This window comes from Salvelinus fontinalis, chromosome 32, assembly GCF_029448725.1.
Source record: "Salvelinus fontinalis isolate EN_2023a chromosome 32, ASM2944872v1, whole genome shotgun sequence".
NCBI lineage: Eukaryota > Metazoa > Chordata > Actinopteri > Salmoniformes > Salmonidae > Salvelinus > Salvelinus fontinalis.
The window spans coordinates 44,541,187-44,566,239 of record NC_074696.1 but is presented as its reverse complement, the minus strand read 5'-3'; the positions used below and the strand labels follow the sequence as shown (position 1 = coordinate 44,566,239).

Here is a 25,053-nt window from a genome sequence, read left to right as displayed (position 1 = left end):
ACATTTGCTAACATTTCTCAAAACATGTTTTCCCCTTGGGGTATTGTGTGTAGATGGGTGAGAAGAAAATCTATTTAATCCATTTTGAATTCAGACTGTAACACAACAAAATGTGGATTTATTTTCTATTATTTAACCTTTTATTTAACTAGGCAAGTCAGTTAGTTACAGTTATTTACAATGACGGCCTGCCAAAAGGAAAAAGGCCTCTTACGGGGGCTGGGATTAAAAATAAATAAAATTAAAATATAGGACAAAATACACATCACGACAAGAGAGACAACACAACACTACATAAAGAGAGACCTAAAACAACAACATAGCATGGCAGCAGCACATGACAACACAGCATGGTAGCAGCACAGCATGACAACAACATGGTAGCAGCACAACATGGTAGCAGCACAAAACAGGGTACAAACATTATTGGGCACAGACAAAAGCACAAAGGGCAGGAAGGTAGAGACAACAACACATCACACAAAGCAGCTACAACTGTCAGTAAGAGTGTCCATTATTGAGTCTTTGAATGAAGAGATGGAGATAAAACTGTCCAGTTTGAGTGTTTTTTGCAACTCGTTCCAGTCGCTAGCTGCAGCGAACTGAAAAGACGAGAGACTCAGGAATGTGTGTGCTTTGGGGACCTTTAACAGAATGTGACTGGCAGAACGGGTGTTGTATGTGGAGGATGAGGGCTGTAGTAGATATCTCAGATAGGGGGGAATAAGCATCAACTAGTGGGTCTTGCGACGGGTATACAGAGATGACCAGTTTACAGAAGACTTGAGTGCAGTGACGTGTCCTATAAGGAGCATTGGTGGCAAATCTGATGGCGGAATGGTTGATGTAAACAGAAGAGCGTGGGAATAATGGTAGTGGTAAGAACACTGCAATAACTTCTCACTCACTGATCATTACGCCAATGAATTTCTATCCATGTGCTAGTGTCTGGAACACTGACAATGACTTCAAAGGTCAAAAGTATTCCAGGTTATAGACCGAATCAAGAAACATTGACCAATGTGTTGGAGACCAATATAAACCATGGCAGCATAAGACTTGCTGGCCAAAGGCCGCTAAACAATATCACATCATATCAGTGTGATCTGAGCTTGCTGATATCAGGCATGCTCTCTGCCATTGTCATTAAACATAAACCTTTGGAATAGTACATTGATAGGACACTTTCCAATTGGCTAACACTATGAATACTGACAATTGGCTTTCTTTACTCGTCTCCTTACCTTGATCTGAGAAGGTAGGGTAGGTTAAACCAATAACGGAGGTCCACCAAGGGATTTGGTTTCACCTTTAAGTCTCAGCATATTAGGAGCTTTACTGGATGCTTTTGCTGGACCGTATTAAGATGTGAATCACCTGTATGTATCATGCCTGTTCTTTTGAGAGTGCTTGATAGTGATAACAGCTTGATTGTGCAACGTGGAACAAAATTATAATCCAGCAATAAAAAAAGGACAACTCACTCTGTGTTGGGACCTTCGGACACAGGTTGGCCATTCACCTTGCATTTATGGGATCGCATCAGAGCTATCAAAGTTGTATAAATACTCAGTGAGCGTCTGTCAGTGTTTACTTACAGTAACATCACCACAGAGGATCTCTAAGGTCAGTTATTTACCTAATATATATTGTGTTTTAATCACCGGATCATTGCTGTTTGACTTTCAAGATATACAGAATTATACTATTCGTACCTCAGTAAACAAGAAACGTGTGAATACTACTAATATTCATTGATTCCATGTTGTGTAAGTAGTGCTCAGTTTGTTTTTGTAAACGGAGAACGTTCCAGTGCATAAATAAGGGCATTTATAAAGTCCTGTATATCATTGTCATAAATCAGTGATCCTGTTCATAACACAAATCAGTGATCCTGTATATAATATTGTTATAAAATCACTGAATCAGAGTGGTATATTACTGTTGTAAAAGCCGATATTCTCCATTGTGTTCACAGGTGTATTGTCAGCAGATCACCATGAAGGTTGTCGCAGTAATCCTGGCTCTAGCCGTCCTCTCAGGTGACCTTTTAACTTCTTCTGGGTTTGTGTCCCAAATACCACCCTATTCCCTATACACCCTGGTCAAAAGTAGTGCACTAAATACGGAATAGGGTGCCATTTGGGATGCCGCCTACCTAAGATAATCATTGGGCTTTCATCAGTTCTGGAAAAACATTTTTTTTTCTGAAACATTACCCAACAGGATAATTGACAGGGGAAATACACATACCAACTGGTTTAAATCAATCGATTGCTCCATTCTCTTAACTATAGGCTGCCATGCATGGGTGCTACCCATGCAGGATGAGCCCCAAACTCCCTGGGAGAAGACAATTGACCAGTTTAAGGACTACATAACAGATCTGAACTCTAAGGCTGATGAGAAGGTGAAGAACATCAGGGCCTCCCAGCTCAGCAGAGAACTGGAGTGAGTTTATTTCTGTGCAAATGTACCTTTTACTTTCCTACAGTTGGCCATTAATCCTGGCAAAAACATAAACAAATATGGTGAAACATGTCTCTGATGTGCATTTAGCTGCAAGCCTTTTTGCAGATGTCTTCAATACTATTGTGAATAATCATGCTCCCTTCAAAGAATGAAGGGTTAAAGGTAGATGGAATGCCTGGTACACTCCGGAATTATCACAAGTCATTCATAAAAGAGATGATGCTTGGGTCAAGGTCAGGCACACAGGCTTAGGCCCGGACTGGCAAGCTTTTAAGCAACTGAGGAATCATTGTGTAAGTCAAATCAGAAAGGCAAAATGATTATGTAACCGCTCTTTCGGATTTTAATGGGCTAAATTCTGGAAAACTGTCAATCGCTGAAGAGTTCTACTTCCTCCACTGCAACAACAAATTTAATTTAGAAACTGGCCTTATTACGGGGGAAAAGGGATGCATTTTATCACCATTTTATTTCAGGAGGCTCTTAGAAGTTATTTCAAAGCCTATTCACAATGATGCTGATAGAGGAAACTTGCTGAATGATCCGAGAAATGATAGTCAAAGCTTTCCTTTTAGCCTATTTACAGAAAAGAAAGTCCTGGATGCTTTACTAGCAATAGACAGTAAGAAATCCACAGGGGCCCGACAAATTGGATCCCGGTCTGCTTAATAAGTGTGCAGCGCCCATTATTGTTGGCTCAATAACACACATTTTCTATTTAATATTATTAGGAAATATTACAAAAGTATGGAAATCAGCTCTTGTGCTGGGCGGGGATAGCGGTGTTCCTTGTCTAGCTATGACTCTTGACCTTTAGACACAAAATGAATGCTGCTTTGTTTTTGGACCTGTTGAAAGATTTTGATACTGTTGATGATGATTATTGAATAAGTTGAATTTCTTGTACATGAAGGTGTACCACAGGGGGCGATTTTGGGACCTGTTCTCCACTATTTATACAAACCCCATTGGTCAATCTGTTAAAAATGGTCAACTTCATCTATATGCGGATGATACTATTATGTATGCTATTGCCCCGACTGTTGATTTGGCTGTGTCAAAACTAAAGTCAGATTTGTATAACTATGCAGGAATCATAACTGATTTAAAACTTGTGATTATTATAAGACAAAACTAAATACATGTTGTTTTCAGACTTCGGTAAGAATGTTTCAGATGAACTAGATGTTCACTCATTAGATGGTTCTCAAATCGAACGTGTTCCCGCATGTCAATACTTAGGCATTTGGATTGCTATGGATTTGACGTTTAAGTTCAGATTTAGAGTTGTCTTTTTCTACAGAAACAGATCTTGCCTTTCTCTGAGCAGTAGGAAGCAGATTATTCAGTCAACCTTTTTATCTGTTCTTGATGAAGGCGATATTATCAGCTGCTACTACTTTTAAACCTTTGGATGCCATCTCCCATAGTGCCCTTTGTTTTGTTACAAGTGACAGTTTTGATCCTCATCACTGCATCCTGTATCAAAAAGTTGGCTGGACTTCGCGAAAGACCTGTAGATCTCTACATTACTCGCTTTTAGTTTACAAGGCCCTACTTCATACACTTCTGTCTTATATAACTTTGCTATTGAAGTATAGTCACCTGAGTTGTCTGGATTGGTTAACTCTTGAGGTTCCTAGGGTCTCCACCGAGCTAGGTGAATCTGCTTTTAGTTTTAATGCTCCGTATTGCTGGAACAAAATTCGAAATACATTTCATCTTGATGTTCTGGTGCCGTTCGTGCAATTGAAAGTATTGATTGGGGACTTACTTGTGGAGGAATGTATCTGTTTTTCTGGGTGATTTGCAATGTTTTATTTGTTCTTCCCATTACCGTGTTTTTGTATGTTAATGTGTATACATATACAGTGCATTCAGAAAGTATTGAGACCCCTTGATTTTTTCCACATTTTGTTACGTTACAGCCTTCTTCTAAATGGATTAAAATGTGACATTTACATAAGTATTCAGACCAATTACTCAGTGCTTTGTTGAAGCACATTTGGCAGCAATTGCAGCATCGAATCTTCTTGGGTATGGTGCTACAAGCTTGGCACACCGGTATTTGGGGAGTTTCTCCCATTCTTCTCTGCAGATCCTCTCAGCCTGGGGAGCATTGCTGCACAGCTATTCTCAGGTCTCTCCTGAGATGTCCGATCGGGTTCAAATCCAGGCTCTGGCTGGGCCACTCAAGGACATTCAGAAACTTGGCCCGAAGCCACTCCTGCGTTGTCTTGGCTGTGTGCTTAGGGTCATTATCCTGTTGGAAGGTGAACCTTCACCCAAGTCTGAGGTCCTGAGCGCTCTGGAGCAGGTTTTCATCAAGGATCTCTCTGTACTTTCCCCTCGATTCTGACTAGTCTCCCAGTCCCTGCTGCTGAAAAACATACCCACAGCATGATGCTGCCACAACCATGTTTCACCTTAGGGATGGTGCCAGGTTTCCTCCAGAAGTGATGCTTGGCATTCAGGCCAAAGAGTTTAATCTTGGTTTCATCAGACCAGAGAATCTTGTTTCTCATGGTCTGAGAGTCCCTTAGGTGCCTTTTTGGCAAACTCCAAGCAGGCTGTCATGTGCCTTTTACTGAGGAGTGGCTTCCGTCTGGCCACTATCATAAAGGCCTGATTGGTGGAGTACTGCAGAGATGGTTGTCCTTCTGGAAGGTTCTTCTATCTCCACAGAGGAACTCTAGAGCTCTTTCAGAGTGACCATCGGGTCCTTGGTTTTATATTTTTACACCATTTGCTCAAATTTTGAGAAACTTGTTTTCGCTTTGTCATTATAGGGTATAGTGTGTAGATTTATGAGGAAAACATTTAATTTCATCAATTTTAGAATAAGGCTGTAACGTAACAAAATGTGGAAAAAGTCAAATACTTTCAGAATGCACTGTATTGTTCGGGTATCATGTGTATATTTTAGGTTGTATATACAGGGCGCTTTTGTAAAAGAGACATCTCAATATGCATTCCCTGTTAAAATAAAAAAATACATTTCAAAATGTGTATTTTCACCCAGTCCAAACACTCACCTATTCTGATGTATTTCATAAATGTCCACTGAGTGTCCAAAACATTAAGAACACCTTCCTAATGTTGAGTTAGATTCACCTGGTCAGTATGTCATGGAAAGAGCAGGTGTTTACATTGTTAAATTACAAATGAAATAGTAAAAGTAATTTAATAGGATCTATGTGTTAATAAACCTGTCTGTTTTCCCTCCCAGTACCCTGATCACAGACACCATGTCTGAGCTGAATATGTACAGTGATGATATGAAGACCAAACTGGGACCTCTCGCTAAGGACGCCGCTGAACGTCTGGGCAAGGAAGTGCAGCTCCTCGTTAACAAGTTGCAGGCTCACATGACTGAAGCTAAAGACCGTACCACAGTGTACACCCTGGAACTCCAGACCATGTTGGAGCAGAATGCCAATGACGTCAGTCACAGGTTCAACACCTATAGCCGCAAGCTGAACAAGCGCCTGAGCAAAGACACCGAGGAGATCCGCAGGTGTGACAGAGAGAAGGCAGGAGCCGTTTGCCAGACTAAATCAATTAATGTATTGAAGTCTTTAGATTGAAGTTTGATTGAAGATTGAAGTCTTTAGATTAAATGTTGGCTGTTATGTCATAATTCATCATGTATTGTTCACCGATTTAAAAAAAAATAAAAAAAAAATAAAAAAAAAGTTTAATACTATTTGTCTGTCACATAAGTAGTCATGCACATAGAGGGAGTCATTTAACTGCAAACAAGTTCTAATGAAATGGAATGCTTTACCTTACTTTGTACAGTACCTGTCTTTGACATCTCCTTCCTCTCCACTCTTTTTTAGCAAAGTGACCACCTATTTCGAGGAGTTGCAGTCTCGAACCACCTCTAGTGTGGAATCCGTGAAGGATCGCTTTGAGCCTTACTACGTCCAGATCCGTGAGCGCGCTGAGGATAAGATGGCTATCCTCAGCAAACTGCTGACGACCGAGGCTGAAAAGGTGAGCACTGTCTGGCTCAGTAAGTAGAGCAATGTGCTTGCATTGCCAATAATTGTAGGTTCGATTCCCGCTGGGGCTACCCATACAAATAAATGTATGCATGAATGCAAGCGCTTTGGATAAAAGTGTCTGCTACATGGAATATACAATGGCAAGAAGAAGTATGTGAACCCTTTGGAATTACCTGGATTTCTGCATAAATTTGTCATAACAATAGACAAACACAGTGTGCTTAAAATAATAACACACAAATGATTGTATTTTTGTTGTCTATATTGAATACATCATTTAAACATTCACAGTGTAGGTTGGAAAAAGTATGTGAACCCCTAGGCTAATGACTTTTACAGAGCTTCCCTGCCCTGTAAAAAATACTCACTTGAGTTTGCTATTCACAAGAAGCATTGCCTGATGTGAAGCATGCCTTGAACCAAAGAGATCTCAGAAGACCTAAGATTAAGAATTGTTGACTGGAAAGGGTTACAAAAGTATCTCTAAAAGCCTTGATGTTCATCAGTTCATGGTAAGACAAATTGTCTATAAATGGAGAAAGTTCAGCACTGTTGCTACTCTACCTAGGAGTGGCCATCCTGCAAAGATGACTGCAAGAGCACAGTGCAGAATGCTCAATAAGGTTAAGAAGAACCCTAGAGTGTCAGCTAAAAACATACAGAAATCTCTGGAACATGCTAACATCTCTGTTGATGAGTCTACGATACGTAAAACACTATACAAGAATGGTGTTCATGGGAGGACACCACGGGAGAAGCCACTGCTGTCCAAAAAAAACATTGCTGCACGTCTGAAGTTTGCAAAAGAGCACCTGGATGTTCCACAGCGCTACTGGCAAAATATTCTGTGGACAGATGAAACTACAGTTGAGTTGTTTGGAAGGAACACACAACATTATATGTGGAGAAAAAAAGTCACAGCACACCAACATCAAAACCTCACCCCAACTGTAAAGTATGGTGGAGGGAGTATCACGGTTTGGGGCTGCTTTTCTGCCTCAAGGTCTGGACAGCCTGCTATCATCGATGGAAAAATGAATTCCCAAGTTTAGCAAGACAATTTGAAGGAGAATGTAAGGCTATCTGTCCTCCAATTGAAGCTCAACAGAAGTTGGGTAATGCAACAGGACAACGACCCAAAACACAGAATTAAATCAACAACAGAATGGCTTCAACAGAAGAAAATACGCCTTCTGGAGTGGCCCAGTCAGAGTCCTGACCTCAACCCAATTGAGATGCTGTGGCATGACCTCGAGAGCGGTTCACACCAGACATCCTAAGAATATTGCTGAACAGAAACAGTTTAAAGATGAATGGTCCAAAATTCCTCCTGACCATTGTGCAAGTCTGATCCGCAACTACAGAAAACCTTTGGTTGAGGTTATTGCTGCCAAACGAGGGTCAACCAGTTATTAAATCCAAGGGTTCACATACTTATTCCACCCTACACTGTGAATGTTTACACAGTGTGTTCAATAAAGACATGAAAATATATAATTGTTTGTGTGTTATTAGTTTAAGCTGTCTATTGTTGTGACTAAGATGATCAGATCAAATGTTATGACCAATTTATGCAGAAATACAAGTAATTCCAAAGGGTTCGGATATCATAAGGTGAATGCACCAATTTGTAAGTCGCTCTGGATAAGAGCGTCTGCTAAATGACTTAAATGTAATGTAAATGGTTCACATACTTTTTCTTGCCACTGTATTATATTACAACTAGCTGCACCTAAATGGTATTTATTATATCAGCTGAAGGACAAGCTTGAGTCCCGGGCTGAGGAGGTCCGCGAGCAGCTGGAGAAGACCACCGAGAACCTCCGCAGCACCCTCGAGGGCAAGACGGAGGAACTGCGCACCTGGTTCAACCCCTACGGCCTCGTAATCCGTGATCAGGCTAAGGCCATCATGGAGGCCATGTAAATCAACATACCACCATGCAGGCTTAGGGTGACGGTCTAGTTCACTCACTATGTTCTATGTCACATATTTCACCCAAGTTAAAAAAAGGGAAGGGAAGTTGCCTTTCAGAAACCATTTCGTTTGTCACTCCATTCGTAAACAAGACATAATGCATATTTGGCTGAGCACAGAGCTTTTCAGACTTGTAACAGATCCCCAAGATCAACCAAACAAATCTACTTGTGTTAATATCCTCTCTCCCTCATTGTCATCCACCTCTACAAAAAGCACCCTTTCAAGGCCTAGCTGATAAAGTTCACACTCTAGCCATTACTGCTTAACATCAAAATGTATATTAGCGGTACAGAACAGTTGTGGTAGGGGAATTGTATAAAGGGCTTTGTGAGTAAGTAATAATAATAAAAACATACATTGGTGACTGTGGTGAAAGTCTGTCAATCCAATAAAAACATCTATACTAATCTGGGAATTGTTATTCTTATTTTATGATCATAGATATGACAATCATCATAAGCTAGGTTTCCATCCAATTGGCAACAGATTTATGTGAATATTCTCAAATCTGCATTCAAAAACATGCACTTTTTCCCACCAAAGGTGTTTCAAATACAGATATGGAGGACTCGGGGCCCAAAAGCCTGTTTTAGCATGGGCAGCGCCATTGAGGACTTTCACCATCTTGAAGTAGTCAACTGGGTGGGACTTCCTATGGGTTGAGGAAGGATCACATCATTTGTATTCAGACCCTTAACTCAGTACTTTGGTGAAGCACCTTTGCCAACAATTACAGCCTCAAGTCTTCTTGGGTATGATGCTACAAGCTTGATGAACTGGTAGTAGGGAACAAAAATATAAACGCAACATGCAACAATTTCAAAGATTTTATTGAGTTACAGTTCATATAAGGAAATCAGTCAATTTAAATAAATTCATTAGGCCCTAATCTATGGATTTCACATGACTGGGCAGTGGTTCATCCATGGGTGGGCCTGGGCGGGCATAGGCTCCCACACATAGGCACCCACTGGGAAGCCAGGCCCAGCCAATCAATGAGTTTATCCCCACAAAAGGCTTTATTACAGTCAGAAATATTCAGCGAAGTCAGCATGCCAATTTCACGCATGCTCAAAACATGAGACATCTGTGGCCTTGTGTTGTGACAAAACTGGCCTTTTATTGTCCCCAGCAAAAGGTGCACCTGTGTAATGACCCTACTGTTTAATCAGCTCCTTGATATGCGACACTTGTCAGGTGGATGGATTATCTTGGCAAAGGAGAAATGCTCACTTACAGGGATATAAACAAACTTGTGCACAAAATTTGACAGAAATAAGCTTTTTGTGAGTATGGATCATTTCGGGGATCTTTTATTTCAGCTCATGAAACATGGGACCAACACTCTACATGTGTTTATATTTGTGTTCAGTGTAAATAAACCACTTGCTATTTATTAGAAATGTGAATCAAGTTCATCACTGTCCATCACTTGACCACCATGAAGTTCATCACCGTCCATCACTTGACCACCATGAAGTTCATCACCATCCATCACTTGACCACCATGAAGTTCATCACCGTCCATCACTTGACCACCATGAAGTTCAACAGTTATTTAAATCTGCTTATAAACTAATGCTTTTCTACATCGCACTGGTAGTACAACGTAGCATGTCATCACGTGACTCCCAAGTTAAATTCGGCATGATAGTTTATTATATATTTGCCCATAAAAGGAGTTTCCACTGCAATTGTGGGATAATTAATTGTACCGAGAGAAAAAAAAGATCCCGCCATGTTGACCGAACAAATTGTCTGTACCGACACGTCATGTCTCAATCACCCGTCTACATTATTTTTTATATGGCATGGCTTTACTTGCATTAAAACAGTGGATGGAAACGCAGATACTGTGGAGAAACTTCAGCGGAAACAACACAAAAGTCAAAGTCAAGATACTTTTATTGTAAGACAACTGTAAATAAAAACTTAAAAAAAAAACTTTTGCATTGATAATGAGACATCTAAAGAATGAAAATGATCAGTACAGAATCAATATAACAAAACCTTTCCATCACATCTTTGTGTTGACAATAGCTTTGCTGTACACACACAGTGCTTAAAGATTTAATGAGTAATGTTTACTGAATGGTGACATCTTTGACATTTGAAAATGACTAATTACAATAGTGTCACAAACCACACTTTGCATTTCCAGAAATCAAAGATGGTAAGTAATCACCATTTACCAAACAATTGACTATTTGGAAAGCAGATCTAACCGTTACCCCAAAGGACACAACTTAGGGTGTTTTCACATTTGTTCCCTTTCAGCCAATATTTGTGAACTCTGTGCAGTTCGCTTAATTTATTGTACATCGTTAACACTCCAAAGAAACTCAAACCCCTCAAAACCGCCCCCGAAGCAAACCGAACAGAGACCATCTCGAGAGGTGGTCTGAGTTGGGTTCGCTTGAATTCTGTGGTCCGGTTCCCTTTTTTAGAACAATGTAAACACAAAGCTCCCCAGGTTCGCTTGTAACTATTCCCACACAACACACTAGACTACAGCAACACCGTTTCCCCTGCCATAAACCCTTACATTGGTGCCACAAGAGAGATGATGGAAGAAAACAAATGTCAGCTGTTTTTGGATATTGACTAGCAATTGTCAAGGATGCACAGAAACTCCAAAATGTGTGGATTTTTTAGTTCAGAATATTGGTTTGCAATATGTGCTCTATGTGCTAAGAGAGTTTTATAAGCTGTTTATTGATCGTGGGGTTTGAATAGTGTGAGAAGACAACATATTTGGTGAGAATAACAACCTATAAAATCTATTCTCTCTCTTAAAGGGGCAGTAGCCTACATTGGGTGTACAATTTTCAATTACAGCATTATTTAATCTGCAGTTACTCAATTGCTATTTGTTCTGTTACCAATAATATTTACAAGTTAATCGTATCTTCTGATTACAGTTATTTTGTCTCCTGTTTGAACTAAAAGCAATCTATTAGCTTCCAAAATGTAAGTATGTATATCTAGCTGTCCCATAACACATTATGATTGAATGGCTTGTCCTGCATTGAGTGAATGTTGGAAAACGATGTTGGTTCTTTTCTAAACACAGCAATGTGAATGCAAAAAAAGAGGACTCAGTCAACAAAATAGGTGAAGTGAACTGGTAAAAGAGTTGAGTCCTGATTCAAAGGCCAGGGCAAGTGTCACTACAAAGATAACTACATTTTGTTACCCTCCAGTTCACTTTAAAGAGGACTATATGTGAATACACCCTTAGAGTGTGTTACAATATCGACAACGTTAAACAAAAATAAAAAAACGTACAGTGCATTCTGAAAGTATTCAGACCCCTTGACATTTTCGATGTTGTAACGTTACAGCCTTATTAAAAAAAAAAAAAAAATATCCCCCCTCATCAATCTACACAATACCCGATGACAAAGCAAAAACAGGTTTAGAAATGTTGGCTAATTTATAAAAAACAGAAATACCTTATTTACATAAGTATTCAAATCCTTTGCGATGATCCTTGAAATTGAGCTGTTTCCATTGATCATCCTTGAGATGTTTCCACAACTTGATTGGAGTCTACTTGTGGTAAATGCAATTGATTGGATATGATGTGCACACACCTGTCTAAAAAAGGTCCCACAGTTGACAGTGCATGTCAGAACAAAAACAAAGCCATGAGGTCAAAGGAATTGTCCGTAGAGCTCCGAGACAGGATTATGTCGATGCACAGATCTTGGGAAGAGTGGCAAAAAACAATCTCCAACATTGAAGGTCCCGAAGAAGTTTGGAACCACCATGACTCTTCCTAGAGCTGGCCACCCAGCCAAACTGAGCAATTGGGAGAAGGGCCTTGGTCAGCGAGGTGACCAAGAACCCGATGATCACTGACAGAGCTCCAGAGTTCCTCTGTGGAAATGGGAGAATCTTCCAGAAGGACAACCATCTCTGCAGCACTCAACCAATCAGGCATTTATGGGTGTGGCCAGACGGAAGCCACTCTAAAGTGAAAGGCACATGACAGCCCGCTTGGAGTTTGCCAAAAGGCACCTGAAGAATCTCAGACTGTGAGAAACAAGATTCTCTGGTCTGACGAAACCGAGATTGAACTCTTTGGCCTGAATGCTAAGAGTCACGTCTGGAGGAAACTTGGCACCATCCCTATGGTGAAGCACGGTGGTGGCAGCATCATGCTGTGGGGATATTTTTTAGCGGCAGGGACTGGGAGACTAGTCAGGATCGAGGGAAAGATGAACGGAGTAAAGTACAGAGAGATCCTTGATGAAAACCTGCTCCAGAGCGCTCAGGACCTCAGATCGGGCGAAGGTTCACCTTCCAACAGGAAAACAACCCTAAGCACACAGCCAAGACAATGTAGGAGCGGTTTCGGGACAAGTCTCAATGTACTTGAGGGGCCCAACCAGAACCCGGACTTGAACCCTATCGGACTTCTCTGGAGAGACCTGTAAATAGCTGTGCAGCGACACTCCCCATACAATTTGACAGAGCTTGAGTGGATCTCTAGAGAAGAAATGGGAGAAACTCCCCAAATACAGGTGTGCCAAGCTTGTAGCGTGATACCCAAGAAGACTCAAGGCTGTAATTGATGCCAAAGGTGCTTCAACAAAACACTGAAAAGGGTCTGAATACTTATGTAAATGTAACATCATTTATTGATTTTTTTGCTCAAATTTCTAAAAACCTGCTTTGCTATGTCATTATGGTGTTTTGTGTGTAGATTGTTGAGGGGGAAAAACAATAGAATCCATTTAAGAATAAGGCTGTTATGTAACAAAATGTGGAAAAAGTCAAGGGCTCTGAAAGGGGTACTTTCCAAATGCTCTTCCAAAAAGAAAAAAAAGAAAACAGGACAGATTGGAGTAACTGTTTAAAAGTATGACAAGTTCGTAATCTATTCAAAAGGCACATTTTTGTAGTACTGTACAATTTTGGGGAGGGGGGAGAAAAACTTATTCCCCGGATATATTCAAATAATATAAGTATTAGTATTTTTATTAAGAAAAAAAAGTTAATGTCATAATTAAACAAAAAATCCACTGAAGGAATGAATCACCTCTCAAATTGGTGATAGTCTGTTCTATGATTATTTTCACCATGGCATGATTTAACTTCTGGTCCGAAATCGTGCCGCGTCATCACGATAAAGTTTTTGTCTTTGGAGATAGGCAATAACAAACTAGCATATTTCATAATACTTTTAAAACAATTACCTGCACTCCAGATTGCCAAATCAGACAATAGATGACATTGACATACTAGTCTAGAACACATCCATCAGTCTATATCGTCATGACAAAGTATATATTTCATTCAAACTCAAAGTGCACCGTGAGATCAATGTCCTTTAACTACCATCACGCAAAGCGACCTTTGCAGTGCCGTCAGGGTCATTGCATTGCCATAGCAACCTCACTCACTGTTTTGAGCGAGACACAATCTCCACCAGGTTGAACATGGTGAGATTGTAACTCCTAAAATTGATAGCGCAGTGTGTTTCAGGGATTTTACAGCTAACTAGCTACTTCACATGCTGATATTGACTTTGATATTATCGTGTGTAGCTATGTTTTGTAGCTAGCCAGCAATCCTGTCCAGAGAGAGCGCCAACTGATTTCTACAACAATTTTCATATGTTGCTTCCTGCCTTATAACGACAAAATGCAAAAGGCGTTATTTAACAATGTAAATCATCGTAATTAGGGGTTTTGTGTGGATTATTCCTTTAACCATTGCTATAGCTATTAAGACAACTATGGTTAACTCAGAAACAGATATCGTACTCTTCAGATGTAAATGACCAATACCATCAAAAACAATTATATACAATAGTGGAATTGTGAAAATCTGTATTGACTTTCACTTCACCCCCCTGGCATGATGTATGTAATGCTCATGTAGCTCTGAGACGTCGCTAAATGTTACCCAACAATCAGCACACTCAAAGGCATCATTCCCCCACTTTTTGCCCCTTGGTATCACAAATGTTGACGCTCTAAAGAAAGCATCATGATCACCCTTAGACTTTGGGGCGGTACACCCTCGTATTTGGGGCGGTACATTCTGAGGACCTTTATCCAGGGGACAGGGTGAGGGTGGTTCACGGGCCGGCATGTGTGCGGTGTCTGTTTGGGGCTTTGGTGTACATTGAGTAGGTTCATCAATAAGAACACATGAGGAGGGGTATGAGGGCTGAGGTAAATCGGAGTTGCTTGCCTCACAACAACCATTGCTAGGGCTGATTTGCCCTTCATGTTCAAGGGACACAGTGTTACAGGGTGAGTCGTAGACTGAGGATAAGCTCATGTTTAGAATCTCTTGAGGCTCTTCTTCGGTGTCTGAAATAACGACTGATGGCTGTGAGGATATTTTAGGGACGACATACAGACGATCGGGGTTAGGATACCTATACACGTTCCTTTTCTTTGACAGAGGAATTGGTATTGTCTGAGGGGATAGCAGCGTGACTCTCTGTCTTGGCTTGTTTGAGCAGTTGGAGGTAAGGGATGCAGAAACATAATTAGCTGAACAGCTGCTATATGCTTTCTTCCCCCCAATAAGATGACAAACCTGATGGGCTTGGAGCAAGTCTGTGGTTGTAAATCTGGCATTACATTTTCCACAGCGATATGGAAATAGAAGTGGTTCCAATGGCCCTTCAGGGAGAGGGATAACAGGGCGGGCTTTGTGAGCCTTCAAGTGATTCTGTAAGGCTTGGTTACTAGGAAATGGGAGCATGCAAGGGAGACAGTAGTGCGAGCTAGCACCTCTGTGTAAGAGACGATGTCTCTCCAAGTTTCTGAAACCAGTGAACTCCTTTCCGCACGTGTCACATTTCAGGCTTTCCCGCGGCTGGTGATTTTCACACAGATGGGTATTTAAGTCTTCTTCAATGACATAGGTTTTGGGACATAATGGACAAGCATATGGTCTCTGTGATGCATGTTCCTGCATGTGCTCCCTATACGAGCCAAAGAAGCGAAACTCTAAATTGCACTGAGTGCATGAGAAGCTACAGTGTTTTCCTCTGTGTAGTCCCTGATGCAACCAGAGCTTGTTCCACTGGGTAAAGGATTTTCCACATTGTCCACATGAATACCTGTCACAAGGGGCATGGGTCTGTAAACAAGAGCGAACACCTGCAGGCTGTTGAACCACACGTACGGAATTACAGCTCATTACAGAAGGGGAAGATAGAGCAGGACTTGCACACATGGAGTTTGAGGGAGAAGGTTGGGCTCTGGGGTCTGGGGTCTGGCAAACAGGTTTGGGGTTTTGTGGAAGCACATCTGAGGAATGCTCCTCCATAGTTTCCGGAGGTGGCAGAGGCTCAGGCTCCTTACATTGGGGATGCTGGTCATCCGTAGATAACATTTCCTGATTATCATTGTACAGAGAATCAATTTCAGGCTCAGGTGTCTGATTCTGCAGAGATTGGGGTTCATACCAGACCTGTGACAAGGACGAAATGCATGCCCTCTCCTCTCCACTTGATTTGCAGCAAACTTCACAATGAACACATAATTCAGTGACCTGATCATACCGTTGTCCACAGACCTCACAAAGGTTTGGCTTGTTATTAGTGTGCGTTTGTAGATGAAGAATGTACTGACACCAGTGACGATTAAGTTGTTTGCAAATCTGACATTTAATGTACATCGGGGTATTAATCTGCCCATCGGTCCTTTGCTCCACCAGGAACCCTTCAATGTCAACCTTGTTTCCATCCCCTTCATCTCTAGCCTCAAAACACACTTTGGAGACTTGATGTGTGCGCAAGGATGAGAAGTCGCTAAAGGCCTGTCCACAGTGGTTACAGAAGAAAGGCATCTCTCCTGAGTGCATGTGAGAGTGGGTTTTAAGCTCCCTAAGCAGAACAAATCCTTTTCCACACACAGAGCAAGCATACGGTTTAACAGGCCAGTGTGTTTTTTCATGTGCACTGAAACTTAAGAACTTGCTAAACATCTTGCCACAGACTTTGCAGGTGAAACGCCTCACTCCACTGTGTGTTTGCAGGTGCATCTTCAATGTGGCCGTACTGAAAAAACATTTGAAACAAGTGGAGCATCTAAGGGATTTCCTGCCATTAAGAGAGACCGGGGACTCTATGTAATCAGCGTAAGGTTGAATCTGAATGTCTCGGTCTCGTCTCGTTTTATGAATCAAACTGAACCTCTTGGTGCCCTTCATGTGGATCTTGAAATGATCAATCAAGTCATCTTTGTTTGGAGACTGAGTGACGCAACATGGGCATTGCATGAGTCCATGTTGTTTGTGGATGTTTGAGTGCGAGTTGAGTTTGGAGAGCTGAGCAAAGCTCTTGCCGCACTTCTGGCACCTGTACGGCTTCTCACCTGTGTGGATGCGCTTGTGAATTGTGTATGCCGATATGTGACGAAACGAGCGACCACAGAAGTGGCATGACATTGGTTTCCTTGTCTTCAAATTTTGTCGAAGTACACTTGAATGCTGTAATTTAGCACGAGCTGTTAGGGGTTGATCTCCACCGTTGATCTCCTCCACATGAACTACATTGTAATCGTTTGCTACTGCTTTCACTTCTTGTGCTCTACATTCTTCTTGTTCAACACTTTCCAATGTATCATTTTCCGTTGACGAATTACAGAGGCTAGAGTTGAGTCCAGTGTTGTCAATGGGAGACTGAATCAAAACGTCAAGCCTATCCCCGGAGTTCACTTTGGAGAGTGGTCGTTTGGATTTCACTTTTGTAGCCCATCCAGTTTTATTTCTCCTGCGTCTCTTCTTCATGCCAGTCACTTTATGAGGTAATTTTGTGAGATGGGGCGTTAATTGGGTAGATTCAATTTGCTGGATTCCTTGTATCGCCCCTGCATCAACAGAGCACATTGTTTCTGAAGATATGGTTTCAAATTCTTGCCCTGAAATACTGGGGGAAATAGTCACAGTTTGTGAGGAGAAAATGTTGCTGGATACATCAACGGTCTCCCATATGCCATCTTGCTCTTGTTTAAGAGCAATGTCTTCAATCGTCATTGCCTTGGATGCTTTAGTGTGCCTTAAGGTTGACGACGCTGGGATCAAATTGTGCTTTTTCCCTCCCTTAGAAGTTCCCTTTGATTTACAGCTCTGTGTCTTATTCACAGAAAGTTCCCCGCTCGTGTTTGACTTCTGCTTTCCACATAACAGCCGTTTTGCCACTCTCAAAGTTCTTTTCCTGAATGGCCGACCTTGTTTATTTTTCAGTGCTGCTCTGGTGGTCTGAAAATCTTGCCCCACCATCTCTTTTACGACTGATATGGCCACTGTCTGTTCTTCCGTAATTGTCTTGGATTTTTTCTTACCTTTGTTCTTCATTCTCTGATTCTCCAGTAAGGATGAGTCCACTAATACAGAGCTATCACTAAGATCATCTTTAGGATTTAGGACTTTGATATCTGCATTAGCAAAATCAGTACTTCGGGTGTCAACTTTTCGTTTTCTATGTATTTCTGATATATTGCTGACACACAGAGATGTTTTTTCTGGGGACATATTAATGCATTGCTGTTCACTGGGAACGTTGGTGGTAGATGACGTTTTTTGCAATCTCTTGGAAAAACGACCACCTTTTTTACGTTTTGGAATCGCAGTACTGATTGTGTCTATTGCAATAGACATAGAGCCCCCTGCTTCATCTATAGGGACTTGTAAAATGAATGTGTCATCTGTTAATGCATTGCCATCCTTCACCTGCGATTGGCTGTGTTTACTTTGCGGATTCACATTGTCTATTTTGAGAATTTTGCCTTTCTTCCCTTTGCCGTCTTCTTTCCCCCTATTTTCTGGGCTTTTTTCTTCCTCAATGAGTTCCTCTTTTACAAATGCTGATAAGAATTTGCGAGACATGTTGTCGTCTGTGATATTCTTACCAAGACCTGTACTTTTTGGTCTCTGAGGTTTTATCGTCTTAGGAGTCCTCATTTTATGTGACCTTTTCTCTATACAGTCAGCACTCACTAATTCAGTAATCTGTCCTTGCACTGCAATTGAGGACACTGTTATTGATACAGGACTGGTAGGGTTATTGGTGAGATCTGATGCAACCGATAGAATTACTTGATCTTGCATCGACTCATTTGTGATATGTGAATTAGATGTGTAGGGCCGTCTGGATTTTCTTCGATTGGATATTCGACGGCTTGATCCAGTAATTTTTTTTCTCACTTTGGAGATTTTATAAGTATCAAGAATATTCTGAACCTGGTCCACATGTGTGAAAGTGGTAGCCATTTCAGAATATCCATATTCCATTCCAAGAGAAAGTGTTGAACTTGGTGGGGTTGGAGTTATCTTCCTTTTCTTGCATGCCTTTGAAATATACTTTTTTTGTGTGGGTGTGACACATCCACTGTTGCATTCTGACTTGATCTCTGATGCCAGCGAAGAAACTTGGTTGGGATGTTTATCTGAGGTAAGAGTTGCTGCTTGTTCTGATATGGAAACATTGCTGTCCTCTTCTTTCAGATTCCTTTTTGACCCCACACGTTGTGTGTGCGCTGTTTCCATATGATCTTCCATCCCTGATTTCGCGGTTTCTTTTTTATGTTGAACCACATTATTGGTTTTCCCATCACGCTTTCCTCCTTGATTTGCATGGGTAAGGTGGGGAGGCATTTCAAGATATCCAACTTCTGCTCCAAGAGAAGGATTTGAAGTTAGCATAGCTGCTCTTTTAGCGTTTCCTGGGGGTGCTTTTAAAGGGAGTTCTCTTTTCCTGGATGTTTTTGACTTATTTGTTGTTGCCTTTTCACGTACGATATGTTCCATTCCTGATTCTGTCGTTGTCTCCGATGCTAGCAAAGAAACATGCTCTAATGCATTGTGGTCATGCTGTTTTAGCTGGCTGTCTGAGATAGTGGATTCTACTTGTTCTGGTTTGGAAAAGATGCAGTCCTCTTTTTTTAGCTTCTTTCTTGGCCCTTTACGCTGATGTGGTTTGTGGGCTGCTGTTTCCAAATTTACGACATCATTATTGTTTTGTCCATCACTCTTTCCTCCTTTCTCTGCTTGGTTGTGGGGAGGCATTTCAAGATATCCATCTTCACCTCCAATAGAAGGATCTGAAGTTAGTACAGCTGCTTTCTTATCAGTTTTAGAGAGTTTCCCTTTGAAGCATGCTTTTGACTTATTTTTTGTTGCCGTTTTGGGTATGGCATGTTTCAAGCCTGATTTTGTCTTTCTGGATGACAGATTCTGTCTCAATTGACTATGGTTATGCTGTTCCAACAGGTTATCCAAGGCAGGGAAGGTTGTTGGTTCTAATGGAGCGACATTATCAGTCTCTTTTTTTAACTTTTGTTGTTGATCCTTAGGTTGGTGGAGATCCTCAATCACTGCGTCTATAAATGCTTCCACATGTCTCATTTCATCCATTTGTGGGATTTCAGGACTTTTATGTTTCTCTCCAGAGTAGTTTATATCCAGAGTTGACACCTGTGCTTTCTCAACTTTCAGTGAAGGTCTTTTTCTTTCTCGACAAGTATTGGAATTCTTGTTAACTCTTTTGGATGGCGCATGCACTGTGTCAGATGAAGGACGTGAAGTTGGCATCGATGCTTTCTTACGATTTTTCAATAGGCTTTTTGACATAGGTTTCTCTTTCATGCATATTTTTGACTTTTTGGGTAGGGCATTCTTGATTCTGCCCGATTCGGTCTTTATTTCTAATGTCAGCAAAGGCGATTGAGATAATGTACTATGGTTATGTGGTTCAAACAGGTTATCCGAGGAAGGAAAGGTTGAGTATGCTGAGGCAGAAACATCACTGACCTCTTTTTTGTGTAGATCCTCGGTCACTGACTCTATCACTGCTTCCATTTGTCTTGTATGATCCACTTGTGGCGCATCAGGAGTGCTATGTCCCATTCCAAGTGAAGGATCCAGAGTTGATGCAGAAACATTGCTGGCTTCTTTTTTCATTTTTTTCCTTTGATCCACATGTTCCCGTGGTTTGTGAACATCTTTAATTACTGACTCTATCACTGCTTCCACTTGTCTCATTTGATCCACTTCTGGCACATCAGGACGCAAATGTTCCACTACAAGGGAAGGATCCAGAGTTGGCGCCTGTGCTTTCTCAACTTTCCGTAAAGGTTTGTTTCTTGCCTTACACGTCTTTGGAATATTCTTTGTAACCGTTCGAGGTGTCGGGTATGCAGTGTCAGATTCTGTCTCAATCTTTGATGGCAGTAAAGGCATTTCCTGAGATGCACTGTGATTTTGCACCTGCAACTGGCAATCTGAAACAGGAAGGGCAGTTTGATCAGATAATGGGAAAAGTGCCTTTGCTGTACCTTTTTTATGTTGAACCCCACGTTTCCGGGAGTGTGGCACAGTAGGTGCTGAAGTCTTAGAATATACCCCATCCCTATTAGTTTGGGTATGTATATCTCCCTGAGGAATCCCATTTGTACACAGCAATTCTGATGCACCACGAGTTCTAGGCACCTGTTTGCATTTACTTTTGGATCCAATGTCTTTCTTTGTTCCTTTGTCATTCCCTGTAGAGACAATCTCAGCAAGGGCCTTGGAATCTAGTGCAAATATTGGAGGATGTGGGACTGCAGTGGTCATGTTTTTGTAAAATTGTGTGTTTTTCTTCAGGGGTTTTCCACATCTGTGACTCACCTGTTGAAGGGAAATATCTGCACTACATAGAGGAATTACAGAGAGTGGTGAGATAAGGGTTGTGTCCTCCATTTTGAGAATGGGTTCAATAAGATAGGATGGAACTGGTAACACTGGTTGGGTGGGCGTGTGGGTGAGGATTTGCATCTTTTGAGCAGTTTTTGGGGTCGTTTTACACGTTCTGCTGGATTTTCTTGAGGTGCTTGTAGGTGAATTTGATGCCATGGTTCTTGTATCTGTCTTCTTTACTTTTGACTTGAGGGGGTGATAGGCAGGGACCTCCTGCTGGAATTTTGGAACACACTCTTCAATCATGCCACAGTTCTCTGTATCATTAGATCCACCTTCCTGGGCTATCGCTAGCAGTTTAGCCATTTTAAACAATGTCTTTTTCTTGAATGGTCGACCAGCTTTCCGCTTCATTTTCAGCACATCCTCAATACTCTTCAGTCCTGAGAGATCTTGAGTTCTCGGAGTCATTTCCCCCTGGTTTCCTACAGCTGAAGTGTTAGCAGTTACATAATATTTGATTTCCCTCCTTATGTCACTTGGTGCCCCCTGGTCTTTTTGAGTGATAGACAAGTCAAAGCATCTAGACATCACACCAGGACTTTTAACACTCCCTTCTGTAAAGTTTTTGGAGGGTTCTCTTTTTCGGTGTTCCTTCAAATTGTTCTCGACATCCAAGACACCAGTGTCTGACAAGTATTTGGGCTCCATTTTTATGTCAGATGATTGTAGTGGAGTTGCATCTTGAGAGAGTCCCAAATAAAAATGTTCTTGGGGTGTAGCACTGCTACTCTGTGACTGAGTGGTCAAGAGGCTGCTCGGAGTCATTCTGTTTCTTTTGAACGCCTGAGTCCTTCTATTTCCTGCTTTGGACGTTATTGCTTTATTTTTTCCAGGTATCTTTTGTACTTTCAATGCATTCTCTGTGTTATCATCAAACGAGCAGACAGTTTCAGACGGCACCAATGTGTTTTGTGCCAGAGCTTGTACTATAGGAGAATCTTTCCCCTCTGTGGCAGTGGTCAATTTCAGCGCCGGCACTTCTTCTTCTGCTTTTTGTGTGGTCTTTGAAGTTCTCTGTCCTCTGGGGGGTTGGATAAATTCCATAGAAATGCTTGGTCCAGTTATTTGAGATTTAGAAATGATGTCATCTGAATGTGAAATAGTAAGGTGGTTTGAAGAATCAGATGTTGAATTGCATCCAAAGCTTGTGGCACTTGAGGTAGTTGGGGGAAATTCTAACATTTCATCCCTTTTCTTCTCATCTGTTTGTTTGCATGAGGGTGTTAGATTATCCTTATTGCGAGTCACCCTGGGTATTTCTGTGGCATCTGAATCCCATTCTTGGGTAATTGCTGAAAGAGTTTTCTTATATGGCTGACCAGCTTTTCGCTTTTGTTGCTTTTCCATCACAGGCAAAAGTGAATTAAAGGATATTTTCTCTTTTCCTTTTTTGGTTTCCGCAAGTGGTAACATTTGATGGGATACGTCAGCATAGGCTTTCTCATCCACTACCGCCCTTGAAGATTGTCCGGGGTCACTTAGAGAAGAGTTTGACAGAGAAGATTGCTGTAACTCAAGAGCTATGAGTGACTGTGTGACAGTTCCCTTTATATTTTTTGACAGATTGCTTGAAAAGGGGGAGAAAGAAACTTTAGTACCAATCCCCACTGCAGCAGAATCTATACCTCTCTTCTTTTTTACATCAAATCCAGAAGCCAAAATACAACTTTCCTGAACATTGGTTAGGCCCACAGGGCATAATCTTTCTAAGAAAGGGGAACACTTATCTTGGATGACTTCTGTTGCCCCTCGTTGAAGATCTTGAGCTATGATCTTTGAATGATTGTGGATGTCCGAAAAAGGACTAGAGTCATCTTCATTCTTCACCTTAAATGCTGCCATATTCTTCTCATATGTTTTGTCAGTCAGGATCTCTTCTCCCCCTTCTGCTCCCTTTTGACAAAAAAAATAGAATGGAGTACAAATAAGTGATTATTATTGAGGTTGGAATAAGGTCTATAAAACATTTACATTTCTGCTTTGTAATGTTGTTTAAGGATGTCCTACCTTGTGTTCAGTGATTTTCTGACATGAATGGCTTGGTAAATTTCTAGTTTCATCTGTTGAGTAGTCGCCTGCTGCATCTATGCTGTCCCAACTCTTCTCCATGTTGTCAAAGGCTTTCAGGAGAACTTGGACAAGAAGTTTGTCTGCAACCTTCATATGAGAAACAAACATAAAACACTTTGTCCACTATGTTCCAAATAGAGCAAATCAACAGCACAACACTTCTATAAGTAGCACTTATATCAGTGCTATTGTATGCAACAACAAAAAATATGTTGACAATGGCATCATTATGATTAAAATAGCCTTCTAGGATATATCATTTTGAAAAATATGAAATGTACTCACTGCAGATCATATCCAGACGCCTTCAGTTATCTGGGAAAAGACAAGTGCTCCTTGGTTGGCTATGCCTAAAATATAAGAATTAATACATTATATAACATTTGTAAACACACTAACTTTTGTTGTTGAATTTCTAAAACATCATTTGATATATTGTAACATTAGTACAGTATAATGTAGTCCAAAGGCCGGCAGATGGCAATATTGAGTCGTTTCATCTTACCATCCAAAGGGAATCGATGCAGCCGGCTATACACTCGTGCAGCCGGCTATACACTCGTTTCCCCCCATGGACCTGTTCATACATAAAACATTCTCCATTCAGGCTGCAAAGCGGTCAACTTCCTCCTTAACTCAGTTTAATGGCGAGAAGGGAGGGGGGGGGGGGGGGTTAAAAAAATCTGGGGAAATGTGTACTTTCTTTATGAAACACAATTTTCTACTACCATGCTACAGTGCTAATACTAGTCCCGGGTGCTAGCCATAATGCTAGTATCACATTCAGATAATCAGGTTGCAGCAGTCTGTTTTTTCACTACTGATCTGATAGTTTCAAAACGGTATCGTGGACAGGGACTAGCATTAACCACTGTAGCATGGTGGTGGAGAATAGTGTTTCACAAAGAAAGTATGCACAATTTCCTTGTTTTTTTCTGCCATCTCGCCATTAAAACTAGTTAAGGTGAGAATGTTTAATGACGAACCGGTCCATACGAGTGTATAGCAGGCTGCATAGATTCCCTTTGGACGGTAAGAAGGAACGACTCAATATCGCCATCAGCCGGCCTTTTGGGCTAGGCTAAGTATAAAGCAGCAAACAAACAGTGAGATTTACTATGAACCAAATCCACCCTGCACCATTCTAATTGGTAGTCCATGAAACACATGCATGCTTGTGACCACAACAAATGGTCCATATTATTGTACACATTGATTTTGTGAGTGCACTGTTTTCAGATTAATATTGTGTAGCTAATTAATTTAGTCTGATGCAACATAGCTAGCCAACAGTGTTTGTTTATTCAACTAGCTAGGGTGGGGGTGAAAAGGACTAAACTACCATCACACCAGATGGTTTATCATTTTAATTTATGTAGTTTAAATGTCAAGCAATGATACAAGCACGTGTCACTCGGCACATAATTATAACCTCTTGTCTTGCTACTAGTGTAACGTGTAGCTTACTAACTGTAGCTAACGCAGGGCTACCATCACCACACATTCCCACTCCCCCCCGTTTCATATGCATGCACGTACCATTAGCTAGAACGTGAACTCGTGAAGTCTCTGATCTGCAAAATTACGAAATCGAGATACATTTTGGAAACAACGTCAAAGACGCCCATTTCGAAAGTCATTTCATTCGATTTTGTTTTCCTCTGAGAACCATCTGAGGACCGGAAGTTGGTATCTAACCATGCGCGACATAAGCACCGAGTGGGTCCAATAAATGGAGTTAACGTTCCACCAAACTTTTTATACCCGACCAGCCACGAAGATATGTTTCTATTAAATTAGACTTTTA

General features: G+C 41.1%; 2 protein-coding genes across 2 annotated transcripts; one reads left to right on the top strand and one right to left on the bottom strand.

The window, feature by feature from the left end:
- The first annotated feature begins 1,530 nt into the window (after positions 1-1,530).
- LOC129831449 (apolipoprotein Eb-like) lies at positions 1,531-8,869 on the top strand. The gene is made up of 6 exons (XM_055894845.1): positions 1,531-1,626; positions 1,979-2,042; positions 2,298-2,451; positions 5,702-5,989; positions 6,315-6,471; positions 8,238-8,869. The coding sequence occupies exons 2-6, from the start codon at positions 2,000-2,002 to the stop codon at positions 8,406-8,408; spliced, it is 813 nt and encodes a 270-aa protein (XP_055750820.1). The 5' UTR covers positions 1,531-1,626; positions 1,979-1,999; the 3' UTR covers positions 8,409-8,869.
- Positions 8,870-10,349: 1,480 nt separating this feature from the next.
- On the bottom strand, positions 10,350-24,973 carry LOC129831446 (uncharacterized). Its single transcript, XM_055894841.1, has 4 exons — positions 24,786-24,973; positions 23,532-23,596; positions 23,184-23,333; positions 10,350-23,069 (listed from the first exon to the last, which is right to left on the bottom strand). The coding sequence occupies exons 3-4, from the start codon at positions 23,283-23,285 to the stop codon at positions 14,313-14,315; spliced, it is 8,859 nt and encodes a 2,952-aa protein (XP_055750816.1). The 5' UTR covers positions 23,286-23,333; positions 23,532-23,596; positions 24,786-24,973; the 3' UTR covers positions 10,350-14,312.
- Between the last annotated feature and the right edge of the window lie 80 nt (positions 24,974-25,053).

Excerpts from the sequence above, each read along its gene's own strand:
- LOC129831449 (XM_055894845.1), top strand. The coding sequence starts at position 2,000 with ATGAAGGTTGTCGCAGTAATCCTGGCTCTAGCCGTCCTCTCAG. Across the intron at positions 2,452-5,701 it reads CAGCTCAGCAGAGAACTGGA|TACCCTGATCACAGACACCA; the intron begins GTGAGTTTATTT and ends TTTCCCTCCCAG. Across the intron at positions 6,472-8,237 it reads TGACGACCGAGGCTGAAAAG|CTGAAGGACAAGCTTGAGTC; the intron begins GTGAGCACTGTC and ends TTATTATATCAG.
- LOC129831446 (XM_055894841.1), bottom strand. The coding sequence starts at position 23,285 with ATGGAGAAGAGTTGGGACAGCATAGATGCAGCAGGCGACTACTCAACA. Across the intron at positions 23,070-23,183 it reads AGAAAATCACTGAACACAAG|GGAGCAGAAGGGGGAGAAGA; the intron begins GTAGGACATCCT and ends TTTTGTCAAAAG.